The sequence below is a fragment of the Octopus bimaculoides genome, chromosome 5 (assembly GCF_046866305.1).
Source record: "Octopus bimaculoides isolate indiv1 chromosome 5, ASM4686630v1, whole genome shotgun sequence".
Lineage (NCBI taxonomy): Eukaryota > Metazoa > Mollusca > Cephalopoda > Octopoda > Octopodidae > Octopus > Octopus bimaculoides.
Genome location: NC_142932.1, coordinates 108,554,131 through 108,579,626, shown reverse-complemented (window position 1 = coordinate 108,579,626; position 25,496 = coordinate 108,554,131). Strand labels below are relative to the sequence as shown.

Genomic DNA, 25,496 nt, shown 5'->3' with positions numbered 1-25,496 from the left:
GATAAAAACACATGACTGGTAAATTAAAATCTTCAAGGATGTATCTACTACAGTGAATGCCTTTATTTATATATATATATATATATATATATATATATATATATATATAAACACCATGGTAATTGAATGAATTATGTTTGGTGGTTAGTGGATAGCAGCCCAGGATGTCCAAGTCTCTGTTAGATATTTTGGGCTTGAGGGCAGTCTCAATAACTCCAAAAATGAGCTCTTATGTTCTGTCAGAATGCATCAACTTTAGAAAAATTTGTACATAAATTCTCAATATTGGTGTAAGAGATGACAGCTCTTGGATCTATTTTTGCTCAATTTGAATTGGGTTTAATGTTATTAAACTTAGATTGTGACTGCGACATTTTGTAGATTGGTTGTTGATGAAAAGCTCAATAAATATAATTGGTGCTGTTTGTAAGGTTGACATGTTTGAACTATCTAGAACAATCCATACTGTGGGAAAAAATCTCCATGAGAGAGAGGTTCCATTAGGGTCAAGCAGCCATTTATGAAATGGCATTATATAATCCCAATATTAAATACTTTCTATTAAGATAAACACCACCGACCCTTGACCATTGCATCAGTGTTTGGATCTCTAAACAATTAGGAGGAAAATGCCAGTCCAAAAGATGGTACCTCCAGTATTCTTATTAAAGAACAGATTAGACTAGAGAAACATGTTGCCAAAAAAAATAGTTCAACATATGCTTTTTTGTTTTATTTTTTGTAAGTTAGAAACAACATATAATGCATCAAGTCAAGCTTCCTACATAAGGTGGAAGTAAAAAATACCTAATAGTGGGAGTTTGGTTTACAAAACTCCTCGTAGATAGAAAAAAAAATGCTGTTTGACTTTTCTGAAGTTTGCAATCCCATCCCAAATGGTTGGTTATGGTTTTACTTCATGTTGTGCATTTATTGATGACACCATTACAAGGTAGATTGCTAAGCAAATGTCCTGTTTGTTTCCCAGCTTGGTATCTCTTTGATGCTGCCTTGTGAAGGGCAATGACAGCTTTTGCTGTTGCTTTGATAGCTGTTATTTTTAGTGTTGCTGAACTCCCTCAAACCCTCTCAAGTAGCAAATTCAGTATGTTTGCCAGTTTAGCTGACATTGACCCAAACTATGAAACCGACCACATGGTTACATGTTACCACCAGCAAGGGGCCACTTTTGTAATAACCTTATGAAAGCATATAAAGGAGATGTGAATTATGTATTAGCATTGTAAACTAGATTAACTTTATTTCAGACAGCATTTCTTGTTTATAATCTCTGGGGTAATGTGTATATATGCATCTTCAGTCAAGTGACATTTTAATCAGAAATCAATGGCTGCTTACATGTTAAACTACTTGGGAATTCATCCCTTGTTTTATGGTATTTACTTGCAAACTTATTGCTTGGTGGGAGAGTTGAAATTATTGTTTGGGATTTTTAAATCTTCAGCAGAGTTGACTTAGTTCTGTAGCTATGATAACAAGTAAAAATAGCTCATAGCAACCCAAGATCTCTGGATTCACTAGCTAAGCTTCATTTCAAAGAAATATACTTTGCACTTTGATACCCTGAATTTTTTAATTTTTGTGATTTACTAATTTCCTTAGAGTTACCAAAACTGATAGAAATCTCTCTCTCTCTCTCTCTCTCTCTCTCTCTCTCTCTCTCTCTCTCTCTCTCTCTCTCTCTCTCTCTCTCTCTCTCTCTCTCTCTCTCTCTCTCTCTCTCTCTCTCTCTCTCTCTCTCTCTCTCTCTCTCTCTCTCTCTCTCTCTCTCTCTCTCTCTCCTCTCTCTCTCTCTCTCTCTCTCTCTCTCACTCTCTCACTCACTCACTCACTCACTCACTCACTCACTCACTCACCACACAACTAAGTGAAACAGCAACTTTTAGAGAGTAAAATTATATATATATATATATATATATAAAATCACTCCTGTTTTCCAATGCCAACAAGAGTTGGATAGGTCTGCTCCATTACAGTGTCTTACTCTTGGTTGCATTTCATTCATGTAGTTTCATCATGTAGTTTCATCTCATACATGTAGTTCAAGCATCCTCAATTCAGCTTTTGCACATCTTCCTCTTCCAATTGCTTTGTTTGAAACACCTTCACCCAACTGTTGTTTTTCATTTGCGTCCCACCCATGCCAGCATGGAAGGTAAATATTAAATGATAATGATGATGATCTCATATCTATACCAATGCAACCTTCTCTCATGCACACTACATCTAATTTCTTTCACAGTTGGTGGTTGCTAATCCTCTACATCGCTCAAATGCAAGCTACATATGAGTACTGCTCACATATCTTGGATATGAAATGGTGCTTCTGATATACATAAAAGCCTTCTAGGTCCATTAAAAAAAAGGTTATTTCGCTTACTGGTAGAGACTCAGTCACCAACTCTCTACAACCTCTAGCATACAGACATGATGTTTTCTCTCTCTTCCATTTCTCTCGCTGCTACATCCTCACCTCATTTGAACTTTCTAGTGCATTCCACCTCCACTCCGTCCATCTACTTCTTTGTCATCCTTACTGTGTCTCATCCCCTAAACACTGCACTAATCGCTTTACCTAATCTTTCTTCCTTAAGTTGCAATTCCTTGGATTACTTCTTCACCCATATTTTGCCTACTTGCTTTAACCTAAGGACGTTCAAAGTAAAATCAAACACTTTAATCTCACAAATGTGAGTTCTACGAAAGGCTTTGGATGCTTCCATTCTTTGTACCAAAAGAATAATTTTAAAAAAAACTATGATACAGTCCTTCACGCCTAAAGTATTGTAGATAAATCCTTTAAAAACTACACACACACATGCATGCACACATGCAGGCAAGCAGACAAGAAAAGAGCATTTAAAAACAGATATTATGAATTATGTTATGTTTGTTATTCCTTGTTATGTTCATTAAATTTCAGTTGTTTGATTGTTTATTTGTTTATAATTAGTCGTTCGTTGTGAATATTGATTTCTCGATAAAGCTTGGAGTTGTAATTTATGACAAGTAGTGTGTTTAATCTAAGTAGCATGTTTAATCTGGAGAAAAACATAAATATAATAGCATTTGCTGGACAGAAGGACTGTATTTAATATTTAATGCAGGATTTCAGGATACTAACATTCATTGAATGGCAATAATCAGAAAGGGATGCAATGAATTCCTCCAGTTCCAAATTAAAAGATGTTCTAAATGAGGCAGAAGGAATATAGAGCAAAAGAATACACTGATATTTTTCTGGTTGTCAGTTATCAGATCAACCAGTTTTATGGCACACAAATAGCTGACTGAATGACAAGGTGTAATCTTCAGATCCATTTTCCCAGCTATTCTAGGTCTCCATCTCACTGAGCATTATATTGGCACACTTTGGCTTGTATTATTGCAGTCTAACAGTCTCTTTACTACATTCTCTCCACTGTTTAATCTATATCTCTTGAAAAGACCAGAATATATATACTACGGATTGCTTGAAGCTAACCTTCCTACACCTCGATCCTTGGATCTTATATTTGTTTGTATATTTATTTATTTATTTATATATTTATTTATTTATTTATTTATATATATATATATATATATATATAATAATAATATTATTAGGGACAAAATCCAAAATTACAGGTAAAAAACTCAATTAAAATCAATTTATAAAAAATTAAATTGAGCCTTATAGATAAAGTATATATAAAATATATATAGTTTTAGGGAAAATAACCAATTTTCAAGAACTCATCGATGAAAATCCACTATCACATATAGAAAAATTAATAATTAAAAGCACAATAAATGAGTATAATATAAAGTAAAGTAAATATCATAAGATAAATATAATAAAAAGATTACACGTGTTTCATAACCAATTTTCAAATAGAAAAGAAATTTAAATCGATTAAAATCAATTGAAATTATCTAAAATAAGTTCTATTCAAAAATATAGCTACTCGTCAGATCGTAAGTAGAACAATAATTAGATATATATCTCAACCAACAATAAGTACCAAATGAATTAATATGATATACTTATTATATAAAGATAGAAAAATTATTTAAAAAATATCATAATATCAAAATAATAAGCATTCAATAATCATCCCTTCATCCATAATAATAACATGTATATTATATACAAAAAACATCTTACCTAAATTATCATTGTTTTAAATTATCATTGTTTTAAATACAAGTTGAACGAAGTTTAAGTTTAAAATAATAATGAAGATAAAATTAGTACATATTTAACCGGTGCAATAGTTAAAGCTATACTATTTAAAGCTAAAGACGTTTATTTAATTATGATTAAAGATCAATTGAATAATAGAAAAATACAAGATTATTTATTTCTACAAACGTAATAATAAAAAATATGAATGAAAAAATTATGAATGGAAAAAATTATGAATGAAAAAATTAGGAAAGAAAAAATTATTAAGAATAAAAGGTTAAACTTTATATATATATACAAAGTTTTGATTTAAAAAAAACTTTAACGATATTATAAACTATAAAGATTAATAATTAATCAAATAATATTAAACAAAAATAATCGAAAATATATCAACACTATTCCAATCGAAGTTCTAATATTATGTTGAAATGAAACTATAACTCCTAAATAATATAGTGTTAAATAAGTTATCTATTAAAATAATCTATAAAGAACCAAATGAATAGTATAAAAACAAGAATACATATTATTTTCAAATAGTAGAAAATCTTTAGCAAAGTGAAAACAGTACTTATCCAAATTTTTCCGTATTACGGAAAAATTTGGATAAGTACTGTTTTCACTTTGCTAAAGATTTTCTACTATTTGAAAATAATATGTATTCTTGTTTTTATACTATTCATTTGGTTCTTTATAGATTATTTTAATAGATAACTTATTTAACACTATATTATTTAGGAGTTATAGTTTCATTTCAACATAATATTAGAACTTCGATTGGAATAGTGTTGATATATTTTCGATTATTTTTGTTTAATATTATTTGATTAATTATTAATCTTTATAGTTTATAATATCGTTAAAGTTTTTTTAAAATCAAAACTTTGTATATATATATAAAGTTTAACCTTTTATTCTTAATAATTTTTTCTTTCCTAATTTTTTCATTCATAATTTTTTCCATTCATAATTTTTTCATTCATATTTTTTATTATTACGTTTGTAGAAATAAATAATCTTGTATTTTTCTATTATTCAATTGATCTTTAATCATAATTAAATAAACGTCTTTAGCTTTAAATAGTATAGCTTTAACTATTGCACCGGTTAAATATGTACTAATTTTATCTTCATTATTATTTTAAACTTAAACTTCGTTCAACTTGTATTTAAAACAATGATAATTTAAAACAATGATAATTTAGGTAAGATGTTTTTTGTATATAATATACATGTTATTATTATGGATGAAGGGATGATTATTGAATGGTTATTATTTTGATATTATGATATTTTTTAAATAATTTTTCTATCTTTATATAATAAGTATATCATATTAATTCATTTGGTACTTATTGTTGGTTGAGATATATATCTAATTATTGTTCTACTTACGATCTGACGAGTAGCTATATTTTTGAATAGAACTTATTTTAGATAATTTCAATTGATTTTAATCGATTTAAATTTCTTTTCTATTTGAAAATTGGTTATGAAACACGTGTAATCTTTTTATTATATTTATCTTATGATATTTACTTTACTTTATATTATACTCATTTATTGTGCTTTTAATTATTAATTTTTCTATATGTGATAGTGGATTTTCATCGATGAGTTCTTGAAAATTGGTTATTTTCCCTAAAACTATATATATATATATATATATATATATATATATCAATCATTATAAATATACAGGGATTAGCAATTGAGTTGCTTCTCCAACATACTGAAAATTTAGAAATAGCAGTCAAAGAACTACTGATTCCAAACTACAAATTTTCTCTAAAGTGGATGGCGATATTTATGGCACACATAGAACAAAAAACCGGAGGGAAAAGCGTAAACAAGCCAAGCCTTTAGTTAATTGGATACGAATCGTTTCATGGTTAAGTGAATGGAAATTTCACTATTCCAATCTTCAGCCTCAATATTCTGATAAATTTGAAAGTGTCTCTAAAAAAATTCACGGTAATCTTTGGCCATGCGACACCAAAAATCAACGATAAGAAAGGCACTTACAAATTCTTGTATATATATATATATATATATATATATATATATATATAATTGAACAAAATAGGAGTCAACAAGGAGTATGGTTGGACATTTATTTTCAATCACTACAATTGTTTCTATGCAACCGTTTCCTTGCATTATGACATCTAGTTGGGTGTTTATTCAGGTGATATGTAAATAATGTCTCTATAAGTTCAAATTCTCAGCTTCAAGAGCATCCTCTTTGTCTGTCATGGTCTGAAGTTAGTAGTAGCCACTGAGTTTATCAAGGTGTGTTGTTGCTAAACCAACTGTACTCCTTCTTGTTGGCTCCAATTTTTTCAATTATCTATTCATGCATGACAGAAGCCCCTGGAAGTACGTATAATACTGCTACTAGATAACACTGGGTGAAATCTGAAGGTGGACGAGCCTTATACTGTACTGTAATACATTCTTAACAGAATATACCATAACTAATATATATATATATATATATATATATATATATGGGGATTTGGAAGTCATTTTTCATTTACTGAAAACCAGTTGTGTGTGGGCCTTGAAGCATAGTCCACTATTTCCTATTCTTAGTGGCTTGTTGTGAAGAGAGGATTAGCCTAGTCTACTGTATTATTTGTACATCATTTGTATTTATTTCTGTGAACCTTCTGTGAACATGGTGGGTTTTGGTAAGAAGGGGCACAATGATGTCTGATGTCGTGGCGCAAGGTTTCTGGGTGATTTAAATAAAGCTGGAGTAGTTGTACAACAATATCAGAAGAATGGTGGAAGCATGTAAGTGTGGAACCATCTGTATGAAGGCATCACACACACAAACACCTGACTGTTTTCGTAAAGGTACTATTGGTTAAAAGGAATGAAAAGGAAGACAGTCCCTAAGGAAAATTGCAGGTTTTGGAAGTGTTGTTCTTGTGCATTATACTTAGGTGTTGTTTTAGATTATTTCTTAAAGTGAGTATATTTTGTATATATGGTTAGCAGAAAATCAAGTAGAAAGCATTGATAATGTCACTGGTGGTAAGAATGGTATGTGTGGCATGACTTTTGTTAAAGGCAACATGTATATTTTTTAAGTTTGTGAGTAGTGTAGTGGTTGTCTGTTGAGGTCTGAATTTATGTTGAGGTTTTGAAAGGGGTATGTGCTGTTTAGTGATCAAGGACTTAGTGTTGAATGAATGAATGTGTCTATGATGTTACTTCAGTTCTGTTTCTGTTAAGTTTTAACAATTATAATTTTGCTCAGCTTTCAGATTCTGGGAATTGTACAGTGTTTGTTGGTGAGTGCAGTTATTCCTTCAGGCCCTAGATGTTTTAGTTGTATGCTTGTGATTTTGTCTGACCATGAGGCTTTTGAGCTTTTAGATTTCTCTTTTGCTTTTTTTGGTGTCTGATGGAAGGAAAGGATCAAAATGTTGATCAAGATGGAAGGTGCTTATTTTTTTTGTTTTGTGTTCTTGTTTTCATTATGTGGTCTTTGGTGGTTGGTTTACAAGAAATGTCTGACGGATGTTTGCTTCATGTTGCAGTGTGAGTATATGTTATTTGAGGTTATTGTGGTATGAGATGTGGTGTGATCTTTGTTGATGTTGCGAATTACTCTATATAGTGTTTTACTGTTAGTTTTATGGTTTGTATTCAACCCAGTTGTGTACCAGTCTTGCAATGATATAATTTCTTTTTATTCATTATTTTTATTTATTCATTTCCTTTTTTAGTTGTTTGATATTAAATGTGAAGTCTATTGTCATTGAGGTTGTCACTGGTTTGTGAGGTTGGTTATTTATGGTATGCAATTGTGATTGCTTGGGTATTTTTTTATGTTGCTTTGTGGTGTGTTCTTTTTGGATGCGTCTATAATTATTTTGTTGAATATGTGTTCTGCTATGTTTGTGTTGGTGGTCATGGTGGTGTTAAATTCCAAAAACCTTGATTGTATTTCTTGATGTAATTCATTCCATTGTGCTTTTGTTCAGGCGTGTAAAAGTGGATTTGGTTTCTTCAATGTTGTACAAGTAAATTGTGATCATTTATTGGTGATCAAGAAAAGTTGGATAATTGTTTGTCATGCAGTAGCTAGGTGTAAGAACCAGAAGGTGATGTTTGGGATGAATAGTTGTTGAAGTTGGCTTGGTTGTATATAGTGTAGTGTGTGTGTTGGTGTGGATTGTTTAGAATGTGAGGGGAGTTTAATTGTACAGATATTACTCATTTTGTCATCTGTATTCTTTGTAAACAAGGTGTAAAGTGCATTGAGGTCTCCTGCAATGATTGTGTTTGTAGGAGTATTAAAGTATTGTTGTTGTTGTTGGTAAGGTTGGTCTGTATGGTTAAGAGGTTTGCTTTGCAGCCATGTGGATCGAGGTTCAATCCCACTGTGCAGCACCTTGGTCAAGTATCTGCTTCTTTAGCCCTGGGCTAACCAATGCCTTGTGAATGAATTTAGTAGATGAAAACTGTACAAAGGCCATTGTGTGTGTGTGCTTGTGTCTGTGTATGAATATATTCTGTGCTGAGCTCACCTACAGACTGTGATGTTTGTTGACATTTCCCTGTTAACAATTCATCCCACTAGCTCTGTTTTTGAAGGCAAGTGTAATGAAAAATCTAGATAAGGATTAGCAGCAGGAAGGGTACCTGGCTGTAAAATAATGCTTCAATATGCATTCATTTAACCAGTGCTAGCATGTAAAAACTTGGTGTAAAACAAATGAACATATGTACATGATATATATATATCTGTGAAAGTGCATGGCTCAGTGGTTAGTGTTGGACTCATAATCATTAGGTAGTGAGTTCAATTCCCAGACCAGGCTGTGTGTTGTATTCTTGAGCAAGACACTTTATTTCACCTTGCTCCAGTTCACTCAGCTGTAGAAATGTGTTGTGACATTACTGTGCCAAGCTCTATTGGCTTTTGCCTTTTCCTTGGATAACATTGGTGGCATGGAGAGGGGAGGCTGGTATGCATGGGTGACTGCTAATCTTCCATAAACAACCTTGCCCGGACTTGTACCTTGGAGGAAAACTTTCTAGGTGCAATCCCATGATCATTCATGACTGAAAGAGGCCCTTTATTCTCTTTTGGTTTTGCAGGAATATAAATAAAACATAAAAAACAGACAGTGTTGGAACTCTTTTAAACAAAATAATATATTCCTCTATACACAATCATACAAAACCCCCTTTTTTTTGTACTCGCATATATATATATATATATATATATATCTGTAAAACAAATGAAAGGGGATCCAGGAATCCAAGTGGCTACCTCAGTCAGCCTTCCTGCAAATACTAACTAACAGACTGTATAGAAAGGAACAGTGCTTTAGTAGAATCATGTTTTGCACAAACTAAAAGATCTCTGACATTTTCTTCACTTTTTTTGTTTGTTTGTGTGTGTGTCTGTGTTTGTGTACGTGTGCACTCTTTGTGTTGCTGGTTTATCAACATATTCAATGTCTTTTGTGATATCTATCTGTATACTTAATGCAAGTTTTTATACATGTTAGAAGTCCACTTCCATTGTCAAAGTGTCTGTCTCATTGCTTTGAATATAATTTGAAATGCTGCATATTTGAGTCCTGTCAGTAAGAATGCTTCCTGAATTATTGCTATAAAGGTGTTTTTAATGCTGTTAGTATTTATTTAGAGTGTGTGTTTGTGTTTGTGTGTGTGTGTGTGTGTGTGCGTTAACAAAGTTTATCTTTGTGCTTGAAGTGTTTATTTTGAGATGCATTTTGTGCAGACCTGTAATGTTGGGAAAAGAGATAATAATGCTTTTTGTTTTTATTTTTATTGATATTGGTATTGTTCTTATTTTTCCTTTTAAGTTATGTATTTTTCTGAATTATTTGTAAATATTTGTTATTTGAATGTTCTTCTGTGAGGATTTTGTAGATTGAGTTTAAAACTCACTTCATGCAAAATCATAGCTGCTGTCATTCCCTGACAGGGTTTGCACATGTGAAAGTCAAAATGTGAATGTTAAAAAATTGATCCAATCAAATGAGTTGGCATGGGTTGGACGGTTTAACAGGAGTTGTTCAGCTAGGAAGATGTCCTGACTTCAGTTGTCTCTTTTGGCATGGTTTCTACAGCTGGATGCCCTTCCTAAAACAAACCACTTTACAGAGTGTGCTGGGTGCATTTTACATGGCACTGACATTTACAAAGGACTTGGTTGTATGTTTGGATGACTTAGCCAAGTAAATCTACATGTAAACTAATAATGCTATTAGACATAGATTATAACAACTCCTACAATCCACCAGCTTCTTAAGAGCTTTAATTACCATTACTTTATAATTCATATAAACGTTAAGGATTATATGGAGGGGTTCTTTCATTGTCGATCTAGCCATCCTCAAGTGCTATATTTCTACTACTTGTCTTATTTGGTGTTTCCATTGTATTGTTTATTTTTCAATCCCTTCTATTTGAAGTTGTATCTCCCTCACTTATGCATTCTAAGAAGTACTGCTAGTTTTTATTTGGGTGGTAGGATGGATAATAAAAATTGAAAGATTTTAGCTGTTTTTCCATCATATATTTTTGTTTGATATTATTGAATGCGTTAGTATGCAGTTCTTTCCAAACATTTTTGCTAACGATTTTCATTTTCTTTTTTTTATTTTATAGCTAATATTTCTCAAGATGGAACTCTTAACGAAGTGTCTTCAAAACACAAGCAAATAGATAATCAGTCTACTGCTGCTATTTCAACTGCTGCAACATTAAGTTCAGGGGAAGATACTGTGGACGACTCAAGGGAGATAAATTTCATGAAACCCACAGATTCACCCAGTAACGAATCTTCAAATTCTCTTAAAGAAACTAATCTTGATGTAAACACTAGCGATGCAAACAAAACTTCTTTAAACCTCTTAGATTCTGCCGATTCCAACCTTGATAATGTTCCTGGTTCTAAAAAACAATCTTCGATCAGTGATAAATCAGAAATATGTACAACTCAGAGGGGAGACGGCTGGGATAATTCTTGTTGCCTAACTTCAAATTCATCTTCAGAGCTGCCTTTGGAAAAAATAAACACTGGTGGCAAGTGTACCAACATATCTCCTGTGGATTTGCCAACTGAGCAAAACCAACAAAATATAACAATTTCAGATTTAGGTGCTAATACACATGTGCAACAACAAAATAGCAGGGAAGCTTCTAGTTTGCCACAAAATGAAGGTCACGGTGTTAAAGTTGAACTTTCATTGGCAGAAAGTGATAATGATGCCACAGCTGCTCAAGCAAGTGCCAGTTGTGAAGTGCCTAAAAGGTCTGAAAGGGTCATTTCCAAAACTAGCTTGTCTTTGGCGGATTCTTCCAAAGATGTAGACGACCACTTATCTAAGCGCAGTGATACAGACTCTCAGGACATAACACCTTCTGAGTCATTGAGTATTCCTTCAGATAAAGATATTGACGGTATCCCTATAGAAACTGCTGACAATGAGAATGGACAAAGTTTATCTAAAATTGCCCTAGATGGCTCATCTTCATCTTCTGTGCAGAGTATTTACCATATAAAATGGATTCATTTTCAATCACAAAAGGTACCCATTATTACTCAAAATGAAAATGGTCCATGCCCGTTGCTTGCAATAATGAATGTATTGTTGCTACAAGGGCGAGTAACTCTGGATTCTACTTCAGAATTAATTACTTCAGAACAACTTATGGATCACTTAGGTGAATGCATCCTGCAAAATGTTCCTAAGGTAAGCAGAAGAAAAAAACTATTTTCTCTTTTTTAATTCATAAATGTTTTTTGATTTTTGTTGTTGCTTTTTTTCTATTATTATTGTCATTTATGCACAAGGCCTGAAATTTAGGGGGAAGGGGCTAGTTGATACCAACAACTCAAGTAAGCAACTGGTACTTTATTTTATCATTCCCAAAAGCAAGCAAGGCAAAGTCAAGCTCAGTGGCTTTTGAATTCAGAATGTAAAGATAGGTGAAATACTGCTAAGCATTTTATCTAACATGCTAACATTTCTGCCAGCTTGCTACTTTAGAAATCATTTAAAATATAAAATGTTCTCTCCAGCTTTAACTCCCAAACTTCCAAGAATCGTTTTTTTCTGTTATTTTATGCATTGACTGTTCTTCTTCATGAAAGAAACTGTACTTAAAACCTCATAGTTTGTTATTTAAACTCGTTCTTTAAGTTAAATTCAAATTATATTCAGATTAGGTTTCACCAAATTTGTGCAAAATTAAGGTTTTTAATTTAATTTGATCTGATGCTTAAAGCTTTTAGTTTATATATATTCCAAGATAATGGTATTGATGAACAGGAATTTCTCCAGTTTCAAGTTTATGTAATTAATATTCCTTAGAATATTCCATCTTAATTGTGCTAAATTTACATAATGTTTCTAGTTTCTGACAAGTAAATTGGAAAATATATTCATATGCATGAATTTATATGCAATTATTAACTTGTGTTATACATGTATTTGGTCTATTGATTATTGATTAAATTTAGTCTTCCACTTTAATTCAGAAATTAAATTTGCATTTTCATATAAAATATAATTAAAAGTATGAACTAAGAACAATTATATAAACAATCATACAGTGGCATGTGCTTATAAAGAAATATTGAATAAAGTTTGAAATGCTGTTATAGAAGAATCAAATCAAATAAAACAGATTTAAAATTCTTGATTTGCCAAGCAGGACCTTTTTACATCATTGGCATTTCATAAAACTGAACATTGACAACTGTATGACAGATCTTCTATGCAGTTGCTCTGCTCCTTAGAAATAGTACCCAGATCTCCTTCAGATAATACCCTAGATTCACAGTATCTGAAATAAAGATCTAATATTTACAGCTGGAAGGCCTTTGAGGAAACATCTCTGCTTAGTCAGAACTGACTTAGAGGAAACAACTTTTGTATACAAAACCATGAACTTATTCAGACCAATTGATTTAGTTATTGTAATCAAATTTGTCAATCCTAGAAAGTTGATTGGGACAGTCTTCTCTGGAAGGACTTGAACTTAAAACACTAATGTCTAAATAGAACTAAATACCACAAGGAATTTACTCTGATACTTCAGTCAATTCACTGTTCTAATAATAACCTTTACAATTTTAAATTTTATTCTTAGAGAGTGTTTCTTAATGTTGAAATCTTATTGTATTTTTCCTTTATGAACAGACAGCCTCAGAAGCTGATCGGTTAAATTACCAACAAAACATGCAGGATGGTATGGCAGTGGTCCACAAATTGCAAACTGGATTGGATGTCAATGTTGGTTTTAAAGGGTAAGCTAGCTACTATTATAAAAACTAATTAATTTTATATAAGAAATTCTTTCTAATTTTGGTTCAAGTTCAGCAATTTTCTGGGAAAGGAGTTGATTACATGAGCCCCAGTGTTCAACTGGTATTTTATTTTATCAACCCTGAAAGAATGAAAGGCAATGTTGTCCTTGATGACATTTGAACTCCAAACATAAAATGCTGGAAAAAATGCCACTAAGAATTTTGTCCAGCATAATAGCAATTCTGCCAGCTCACCATTTCAATTTTATATAAGATATATTTACTCTAAAGCAGTTTCAGATTGTAATTTGTAGAAAGAGTAAACCTGAAAATATAACAGTTGAAGAATTATGACCTCAAGCTAGTATTAGTCAGTTGTTATTTTGTTATTTTATATGTTAGGTGAGGCTATATTCTGTTTAATCCAGAACACTTTGAAGATTTTAATGTTAGTGAATTCTTGATATTGACTAAGTACTTCAACCAAGCATTGCACAAATGCTTGGTTTGCAAACTCTCTTAAATCATACCTTAAGATTATAAATAATGAACACTAAATTGATAACAATCTCTGATGTATAAAAGGATGGCGGTTCGTGGCTGGAATTCCTTTGATGATAGGTTTCCTAGATCAGAGCTGATTAGGAATTAAGAAGCAACAATAATGCATGAAGTAACCAATATAGTTGTGTGTATGTGTGTAGTTTAGAAGTTTGCTTTGCAACCATGTGATTTTGAGTCTAGTGCCACTGTATAGCATGTTGGGTAAGTGTCTTCTACTATAGCCCTGGACTACAATTGCTTTGTGAATGCAATTGGTTGACAACAATTGTATGAAAACCTGTTGTTTGTGTGTGTGTCTGTATGTATGAATGCTCAAATTCAGTAACACCTTCACATGGAATTGCTCGAGCAAAAGCAACAAATTGCTCCAAATTGCACTTTTGAAATAGAATATAAGAGAGGTTAGCAACATTATGCTGTAAAATAATACCTCCATAATAAGCCTTCATCTTACCTATGCTAACATAGAAAAACAAATGAAGGAATGAATATAAAGTTTTGGCAATCAGCAGATTTTTACTTTTATCATATGTTAAAACTAAATATTTTAAGGAGTAAGGAACTGTTTATTAAGGATCTAGCCTTGGCTTCCTTCCTCCTGTTATTATTGTTCTTAGAGCATTCAAAACCAAATGTCCTTAAGACAACCCTACATAAAAAGTTTCAAACCTATAAGAATGCTCCATAGTCACAACACTAAAGTCAGCAAGAAAAAGCTCAAAATGCTAATTGATATCAGAAAATATAAAATCCCTATATCATTATGAATTGGCTGTCCTTTATAGGTAGGGAGTAAGTAGGAATTCGGTAAACTTTGTAAACGGTATGAGTAATGGATACACTGAAGATGTAGTCTGGTTTCTGGTAAATTAACAGGAAGCCAGAATTTCAGATGTGATAGATTAGATGTGCAAGAATAGTTTTCAGCAATATCAGTCACTTGAAATGCTGGATAGTTCTTCTTACCTAAAGGAACTAATTAGCATTAAATATTTAGAAGCTAGATTAAAAACAGGGTTTGTCTATATCTGCTAAAGATAAACTCTGTCTGGTCTGTTTAAGAAGTGAAATGAGACAAGAAAGGTCAGGAAGAAATTGCAGAGGACAAGTGAACTGAGAAAGCAGCTAAGTATTAAAGGTATCAACCATTGAGACAAATATATCGGTATGAACTTGTGATATGAATAGACAATTGTGGTATTTGTTCCCTCTACATTCACTCCTTTTTGTCCATGATATAGTTCTACCTTCATGAGTTTCAACCTGACTATGCTGAACTCTTAAGCAGTCTTTAGAGGAACATACATCATCATTATGATTATCATTGTCTGATGTCTGTTTTCCATGGGTTGGACGGATTGTTTTTCAGACATAGGTATTTGGTTCATAACTTATTTTCTGGTGAAAGCAAAGTTCCTCATGACCAGCATATAATCAGTTTCCTGGTTTGACAGAATAAGCTAATTTATATCACAAAAGATTTTTGTGCCTAATGAATTAGCTGATTAGCTTTTAATGTAAATGATATTAAACATTGAGTGCTAATTTGAGACACAAAAGAGAAATAGGTCCCCTCGAACCACATATCTATTACTTGTCAAGTGACCAGAGTGCCTGCCTTTCCTCTTACGAAATTAGATACTCTAGTTTGTCCAGCTATTTTATCTCCATAATATAATTTCTTTGTCATTTATCATAGAAGGATGGGTTATTCTATGATTTATGTCACATCAGCAGACCTGTTTGGTTTTTATCTTGCTATATTTTTGTTAGTAGCACACCAAAGTATGTGTCCAAATGTCTTCTGATATGGCTATAAGAATCCTCTAGTATAATAATGATTTCCATATCAATGTCTCTCATAAAACTGGTTTTTCTATTCTTCTATCAATTTTACTTTTGAAATTGACAAGTCCTTTTAACAAACAGATAAATGAATTTATATAAATATCTTCTGTTGGCTTCTCTACTTTCATATATTTCATTTCTTTCAGTGTACAAGATTTTGAAATCACTCCAGAATATATCATCTTCGATTTGCTGGGTATCTCTTTATATCATGGTTGGTTAGTTGATCCACAGTCACATGAAGTAGTATCTGCTATAGGTAAATGCAGTTACAATCAGCTTGTAGAAAAAATAATTGTACAGAAGAATTCAGACAGCAATGAACAGATTACTGAAGGTGAGTTTGAACACATTACCTGATGAATTATTATCCTAATAATTGTACTTCTCTTTTGTATGCTATTAATCATCATCATCATCGTTTAACATCCACTTTCCATGCTAGCATGGGTTGGACGATTTGACTGAGGACTGGTGAACCAGATGGCTACACCAGACTCCAATCTGATTTGGCAGAGTTTCTACAGCTGAATGCCCTTCCTAACGCCAATCACTCCGAGAGTGTAGTGGGTGCTTTTACGTGCCACCGGCATGAAGGCCAATCAGACAGTACTGGCAACGGCCACACTCAAAATGGTGTATTTTATGTGCCACCTGCACAGGAGCCAGTCCAGCAGCACTGGCAACGATCTCGCTTGAATGTCTTTACACGTGCCACCGGCACAAGTACCAGGAAGGCGACGCTGGGCACAGGTGCTATTATTTATAATTAAAATAGCAAACACATTTGACATATGCTTACATGTACACAACACAAAATAGAGGCAACAGGAGATGTACAAGTAGGAGATGTACAAGTAGGAGATGTACAAGTAGGAGATGTACAAGTAGGAGATGTACAAGTAGTAGATGTACAAGTAGATGTACAAGTAGATGTACAAGTAGAAGATGTACAAGTAGGAGACCTTATCCAACAAATACCAATACTGAAAAAAATAGACAATAAATCAATGATATGGTTGTGTAGGATTGGTTTTTATGGACCTTTAAAATATCTCTGAAATATTTTGTCAGTGTATTCCCTGATTCTGATATAGCTTTTATGTACCCACACCACCATTTTGCCAACAGTAGCCCTCCCCTATTAACTCTCTTTGCTCCCCTCTGTTTCCACAATTGTGTACTACTGACTTTCTCCATGGCACAGTGAATCTCTCTTGCACTACACCCACTCACGTTTCATGTCATCTGTGGAGTTTTGTGCTGTCCTCTGGCTCACCAGCACCTGTTAAACTATCCAACCTATGCCAGCATGGAAAACAGATGCTAGATGATGATGATGGTGGTGGTCAGAGCAACAAGATTATAATGACATGAAGATAGGTAACAACTGTAAAGATTGGGTAGGGTTGAAAGTGGATGAAGTGAGCAGTGGGTAAGGGATAAAGGAAGACCAATGATGCATGAGTTGGGGGAGGTAGAGGGATGCAGAAGAGAGCAGGATGGGGCAACAGGATAGTAACAATGATATAGTTGATAGGAGAAGGGAGAAAGAGAGATGATATGTGGTTGGGTTGGCTGCATGAGTGGTGAGAGAGAAGAGGCATGAAGTGAGATTTGATGGTTCAGGAGGGGAATTGGTGTAATTTGTGAGTGGAGAGAACCATATTGGTTTCAAATTTTGTCACAAGGCCAACAATTCTGGAGGAGGGGGTAAGTTAATTACACCGACCTCAGTTCTCGGATTTAAAAAGGATGTAAGTCACAGTTGACCTAGGGCAGAATTTTTATAAAAATTAAATTATAACTATTATATGTATGCCATATCTTCTGTTCTATCCCCATGGTGGCAAAAAGAATACTTCCAAATTTACTTGTCACATGGCAACACTCTAGTGAGTGTGTGTGTCATCATCATCATCATCATCATCATCATCCTCATTTAACATCCGCTTTCCATGCTGAGGTGAGTTGGACGGATTGACTGAAGACTAGCAAGCCAGAAGGCTGTACCAGGCACCAATCTGATCTAGATGCCCTACCTGAGCCTTGAAGATTGTGAGCACAGTGGACGCCCATCTGTCATCGCTGACGGTCAATTAAAGAGTGTCATTGAGAAAGATCCACGTAAAACCACTTGAGAACTGGCAACAGAACTTCAAGTTAGCCAGAAAATTGCCTGCAACCATTTGCATGTGATTGGAAAATAAAATAAAAAGCTCAACAAAAATCAGAAAATGTGCATAAAAGGAAATTTGCCCGTCGCTTCTTCTCCATAACCAGACCGATCCATTTCTCAACCATATTGTAACTTGTGATGAAAAGTGGATTCTGTACCATAATAAAAAACGTTCTTCATAGTGGTTGGACCAAACTGAAGCACCAAAAACCTTCCCTAAACCCAAGCTCTTCAAAAAGAAGGTTATGGTGATTGTTTGGTGGTGTACTGCTGGATTCATCCACTATAACTTCTTAAACCTCAGAAAAACCATTACTGGAGAAACATATTGCCATGAAATTGCCAAAAGGAATGAAAAACTGCTACTCCTCCATCCCAGAAGAGAGCCAATCATTCCTCATGACAATGCTCAACCACACTTTTCACTAATGATGCTCCAGAAGTTGAGAGAACTTGGCTACAAAGCTATTCCCCAGACCTTTCTCCTACTGACTACCACTTTTTCAAGCACCTTCATGGTTTCCTGGAAGAGAAGGAGTTCAAAAATGAAACTGATGCTGAGAGTGCATTCAAAAATTTCATCAGCTCCAGAACTCCAAATTTTTATGTTACCGGAATAAACAATCTTGTAACTCGTTGGCAAAAGTGTGTTGATTATAATGGTACTTATTTTGATGAATAAAATTTTCGCATTGTTGAAATATATTGTGATGAATTTCATGTTTCAAAAACGTTGCTTACTTTTTGCTCAGCCTGATATTTCTCTTTGTGACGATTTCTTAATAGCTTATTATTTCATTAAATTAGTTTTATAGCTTCTTTTGTTTTGTCTTTTATCTTTTTTTTTTTTAGATAAAGATAAAAATTATTTTATTAAATTAAACAAAACGTTGCTTACTTTTTACTTAACCTGATATATATATATATATATATATATATGTAAATTTTGCATGTGATATTTTGTTCGTGTCATTATTATGTCATCATTTCCAAAACAAATTAAACTTCTATTGTTTTCTTTTTTTTTTCATTATCAAATTCTTATAGCATTAATAGCAGAAACCTTTTTAGAAAAGACAGCTTCTCAGTTGACATACCATGGACTCTGTGAATTAAATAGCACCGTCAAAGAAGGAGAGCTCTGTGTTTTCTTCCGGAATAACCATTTCAGCACTTTATATGGGCATAAGGTAAAGTTGATTTAATTTTAATCTTTAATTTCATCATTATCCACTCTTTCATTACATCTATGAGAGAGTGGTTATAGCTTGTTGACAAGTGGCTTTTCGCTATTCACATAAATGGCTTTGTTTTTGATGTGTGTGGATTTTTAATGATTTTTAATCAGTTGTTGTAGAGGGACAGCAACTGGTTAGAACTAAAGACATTTTTTAGCCCTGGAAAGGAAAATTTAAATCTGCCATGCCTCCTGAAATTCGCCAATACTACGCCTGATATCCCTACCTGCATACGCATGCACACATGTATATTATGATTCATACACTGTTCACTTTCCTGACTTTTGTAAATAATTCTATGTACTGTACTGTACATGCACCTGCGCACTATACAAAATAATTTCCTTACTTTTTTTTTTTTTACCTTACTGTCTTTGTTTTCGAAAACTTAGACTAACTTTATAGTGTTGGAGTTATTTCCCTTGCATCTTGTATGTTGACAAATTCTTCTTTGTAAATTGAAGTTTTTCAGGTCACCGTTTTAACGTTAGATTTTATCCTATCAACCTCATGATTTTTATGTCAGTTTTTCCCTACTTGGATGGGTTGGATGGGTGTTTTCCAACACAGCATCTGCTTTGATCCTTTTTTGTCATCTCCTTTGTTAGGCTCAGTATCTTAAGATAGGTTTCACCACTTCTGCCCATGTCTTCCTTGGTCTTCCTCTCCTACAGTTCCTTTCCACTTTGGATCTCTCAGCACTTCTTTATCCATTTGTTGTGGAAATGAAGTGGAATGTGTTTTTATTTATTGTTGTTTTTTTATACGGGTGAAAGAAACAAGTTTGGTATCTCCCAATTGGAAGGTGTTTTTGAGGTTTGTATTATAGAATCAATGTAGGTTGGTATGTGGTATCTAAATCGCTTGCTTGACATCCAGTATTGGTATATTTACGTACTTTTGACTCAGTAGTTTGGCAAAAGAGACCAGCAGAAAAAATATCTAGCTTAAAAAAAAATGTACTGGGCTCAATTCATGAATGGGGAAAGGTAGGGTGGAATGAAAAGTTTTATTATACATAAAAGAGTGAGCGTTGTTGCATGTGATGATCAGTAGGTTGTTGATGTATAGAAGGGAGAGAATGAGGAACAACATTCATGGGCATATGATAAATGCTGAAAGCACCTTGTCCAAGGTGCTTTCATCATTTATCATATACATAATCCCCATATACTGCAATAATATTCCTCACACTTTCCATTGCATTGCATGTGCCGAATACACCCCTTTGTCACTTCCATTATAGCTTTGAAAAAATAACCGTTAAAATCGAACTGCACTCTTCAAACCTTGCACTAAGAATAAACACAGTAAAATTACTACCTGCTTTTATAGTAAGTTGATGCAGGTAGTTTATCCTGTCCCCCTCTGGCTTTCATGCAGTTGAAAACACCGCATTATTTATGAGATGACCTAATATATATGTATACACACACATATATATATATATATATATATATATATATATATATATATATATATATTAATAATTAATGGTACTAACAGACAGTACCGGCATGCTGACATATCAGTCAAAATGTCCAAACCACAAGTTTTTGCTTAAATACGAAGGTGAAAGCAGGCTTCAATCACCCTTATATATATATATATATATTCTTTCATTCATTTACAGTCATGCAGCTGCGGTCATGCTGGAGCACCACCGTGGTCATTTTGACTTCCTCAGTCCGGGATGTTTCACATTACCACTCCTGTATATACCTTTGTCCCAGCTGTTGGCCTATTTGGTGTATGAGGGACGCTACCCTCTTCGACCCCACATTTCAGGCTGTTGATTCATCCAGCATTGTGGAGAGGAGGATGTCTAGTTCCTTTTTGAAGACTTCTACTTCCACCTTTTGCAGATTTCTTAATTTTGTGGCAGGACATTGAAGAACTTTGAATCCTAAACTATTGCAGTACTGGTCCTGAATTTAGATGGAGTGTATGGTACCTTTGGTACAATACAATGGCAGCCAATTCTGGCATTTGTATAAAACTCAGTGCTGAAATTAGGTACTAGCCCTTCTAGGATTTTTTATATGTATGTTATTGCATATCTCTCATGCCTTCGCTCCAGGGAGTAAAGTTGCAGTTTTCTCAGCCTATCCCTGTAGCTCATCCACTGCACTATTGCAATCTTTTTAGTGTAGTGATGCTGGACTGCTTCAAGCTCTGCTGTTAGTTTAGCACTATGTGGTGTCCAAAAGTAGGAGCAGTAGTCCAGGCAGCTGAGAGCAGAGGTTCTCCACAAGGTCAACATAGTTTCTTGGTCTCTTGTCTTGAAGGACTTCAGTATCTATCCTGCCAGTTGTCTGCACTTTGCTGCCATCTTGCTAATGTGCATATAAAATTATGCTTCATTGCACATACTGATCCCCAAGTCTTTCACTGCCTGTGCATGGTTGTTGCCAGTGCCGCCAGACTGGCTTCTGTGCAAGTAGCACGTAAAAGACACCATTTGAGCGTGGTCGTTGCCAGAACCGCCTGACTGGCCCTTGTGCCGGTGGCACATAAAAACACCCACTACACTCTAGAAGTGGTTGGCATTAGGAAGGGCATCCAGCTGTAGAAACTTTGCCAGATCAGATTGAGCCTGGTGCAGCCTTCTGGCTCACCAGTCCTCAGTCAAACCATCCAACCCATGCCAACATGGAAAGCGGACGTTAAATGATGATGATGATGATGATGATATATATATATATATATGTATGTATGTATATATATATATGTGTGTGTGTGTGTGTGTGTGTACACAAGCACATACATTGAATACAATACATAAACAGGAAACTCGGAGTAATAATAGAATGGTTGGTTATCATTTGAGTGAATGAATAAGCTCTACTATGTGTATTAAGTTTTCTTTTGTCCAAATGTACAAACACACTGTTGTGCATATAGTAGAAGACTTGCCCAAAGTGGTTTGCAGTGCAATTGAACTCAAAATCACATGGTTGATGAGTAAACTTCTTAATCATACAACCACTCCTCTGTATGTGTGTGTGTGTGTGTGTGTAATGCTACTAAAATTCCAGCAGTTGATAAGTTAAGCTAAGTTGTAACTTGTATTATCAGCACCAAAATCAAGCATTTAAACAGCATCACTTAGAGAGAGGGTAACTCCAATAGTTATAGTAACAGATTTGTATGATATTAAATAATAAAAATTGATTGGCAGAACAAGAGAGCTTGGCTATATTAGATAGAGTGGTTATTGTTTTGATATATCTCCAACTTAGTGTTGCTTTATTTAATCCAGTGAACATTTTAAAAAAATGCCATGTCTTTATCATTGATGTAATACACTTACAAGTTGCACTAAACACATGCAATAAGAAAAACTAAGAATATGGTCTACTTCAGTGGTTCTCAACGACTTTTTTTTTACCAATGTGGCCAGTGCTGGTATCGTGAAAGTAGCATGCAGGTGGCATGTAAAAACACCTTCTGAGTGTTGGGCCTCACGGAGGCAATGTGGCCAGTGCCAGTGTTGTGTAACTAACACCTATGCTGGTGGCACACAAAAGGCACTTTCAAGTGTTGGGCCTCATGGATGCATTGACAAATGACCGAAACATGTAGAAGACCCATCAGCAACATGTAGAAGACCCATCAGCAACATGTAGAAGACCCATCATGCCAACATGTAGAAGACCCATCATGCCAACATGTAGAAGACCCATCATGCCAACTGTGGCAGACGCTGGTATGCAACTGACACCCGTGCTGGTGGCACATGTAAGCATTACACTCTCGGAGTGGTTGGCGTTAGGAAGGACATCCAGCCATAGAAACTATGCCAAATCAAACTGGAGTTTGGTGCCGCCCTTCAGCTTGCCAGCCCTGGTCAAACCATCCAACCCATGCCAGCATGGACAACAGACATTAAATGATGATGATGATGGACCCTCTTTGATTCCTATTTTACTTGGATGGATCCCCATAGCCATTCAATGTTTAAAAAAGTCCTATATTATTTTTATAATCAAATATTATTTTTCGTTTTTGGATTTGGTTTGCAGGATTCTTTATGTGAGTTCGTGTGTTGAAGCATATTCTGTTGTGTCTGGGGAGAGTCATTTTCTTTTTCTACCTTATAATTTAACACACTCACCAAGGTTGTTAAAATATTTGGTAAGAATATAACAAATTTATTGCACATAAACTTTAGCAACATAATCTTATGTGGACCTCTAAGGACCATATGGACCCCAGTCGAGAACCACTGTTCTATATTGTTTCAGCATCGTGTGGGGGGGGGGAAGGGTATACTCAGATACTTGATGCACGTGCGCACACATGCACACTCTCTACGTTTCCTTTTTTACCTTCTGTAACTTATAGGTTGTTTCCCTTGAATTTATTTAACACTGTCTGCTTTTCTAATTTATTCTTCCAGTTTTATGTAGACTGCGTTGTTGCGTCATGCTTAAAATAGATCACCCTAATAAATGCCTGAAGGGAACTACTAGTTCTTAGAACAGTTTAGGAGTAGAGCTTAATGTTGTTAAGTTTTATTTCAGAAACAGACAGAATGGATTGGCATCATTTGAGCAAAAGCTAATGAAATTATTTTATTTACTGAAGGTACCAAATTAAGAACTAGATAGTTGTAGATTTCATGACATTAGTATCGTTATCTTGATCAAAAAATAGATTTGTGTGTGTGTGTTTATTTTATGATAATGAGTATGTTTATTTTTCACTGTTGCTAGGTAACAGTTCAACAGACATTTTGTTCAACAGACATGGCAGGAAAGTTGTTTTGGTGTTATCCCATGAAATCATCATATCCAATATGGTTTAGATTTTAAATCCTTTTTCTTTGACATATGACTTGATTATTTTCTCAACTGAACTGAAAAGTTAAGTCAAAATCCACAAGATATAAGTAATGGAAATATCAAACAGTTTGTCAATTATATCATGTTGAGTATTTTAGCAGTTGAGTACTGCTTTTATTGAAGCGGGTATGGAACAATAAAATTAAGTACAATATGTAAAATTAATTATACAACTGATTTTATAATTAAACTGTACTTAACTAATTAGCAGACATTACCTACAATTTTACATGAATTAGTAACCAAATATTATTCAAATCTCACTCTACCAACTTGAAAAAGAAATGTAGATTACATTGAATAATGCTATCCTAATTGTATAGTACCTGTAATATTTGCTATATCTGTACAAAAGAATGGCTGCAGTGTCTTCAATCATAGTTCTATCTGCTGACCTGAGGTTAAACAACAACTATTGCAATTTTGTTTACTTTAATAGGTTAAATTAGTAAATTACAAACCATCATTTTTTTGTATGCTACATCAGTATTTAAATTATCATCATCATTGTTTTAACATCTGTTTTTGCATACTGACATGGATTGGACAGAGTTCATTGAAGCAGATTTTCTACAGCTGGCCACTCTTCTTTTTGCCAACCCTCATCAGTTTCCAAGCAAGGTAATATTTTCCCATGGCCAGACATGTTTACACAGAATGTTGGAGGTGAATGACAACATACAGACATACACACTCATGTGTGTGTATTGCCCTCCTATTTATCAAAGGAGGCACAAGCACTTTCACCCATACATATACACACAACAGAACTTCTGCCTACCAAATTCACTCACAAGGCTTTGTTCAGCTTAATGTCATAGAAGACACCTGCCAAAGGTTTTGTGCAGAAGAATTGAACCCAAAACTATGTGGTTCAGAAGTGAACTTCTTAACCACACAGCCATACCTATATATACACATATATAGATACACATATATAGATACACATATATAGATACACATATACAATAGGCTTCTTACAGCTTCCCTCTACCAAATCTACTCACAACACTCTGGTCAGCTCTCTTCAACTAATAATTAAAAATAGATAGCTCTTATCTCTTATACTTTCTTCTTCAATTACTAGCATTGAATCATTACTATTGAGTAAAGATTTTTTTTTAAATAATAATCTTAAGATATATCTATTTTCATCAAGCATTAATTGACCTTTACATCTGGCAGTCTTATTTCTTGATATGCAAACATATATACTAGTAAAAATGCTGTAAAGGGAACATGCTAATTTATAGAAGGTTAAGTAGATAGTTATTAAATTCTAGTGAGAAGAAATTTAACATTTTTCATATGAAATGTT

At 33.8% G+C, this 25,496-nt stretch overlaps 1 protein-coding gene across 4 annotated transcripts in view; it reads left to right on the top strand.

Moving 5' to 3' along the window:
- Window positions 1-25,496, top strand: part of LOC106875794 (uncharacterized) — a 182,325-nt gene that overhangs the window by 68,206 nt on the left and 88,623 nt on the right. For all 4 annotated transcript variants that reach the window (XR_016241770.1, XM_014924062.3, XM_052968196.2 and 1 more), the window contains exons 2-5: window positions 10,856-11,943; window positions 13,396-13,502; window positions 16,061-16,251; window positions 19,141-19,283. Coding sequence is in view for 3 of the 4 variants with exons in the window: in XM_014924062.3 (XP_014779548.1) it covers window positions 10,856-11,943; window positions 13,396-13,502; window positions 16,061-16,251; window positions 19,141-19,283 (1,529 nt within the window). In the remaining variant the exon portion in view is untranslated. The remainder of the gene's footprint in view (window positions 1-10,855; window positions 11,944-13,395; window positions 13,503-16,060; window positions 16,252-19,140; window positions 19,284-25,496) is intronic.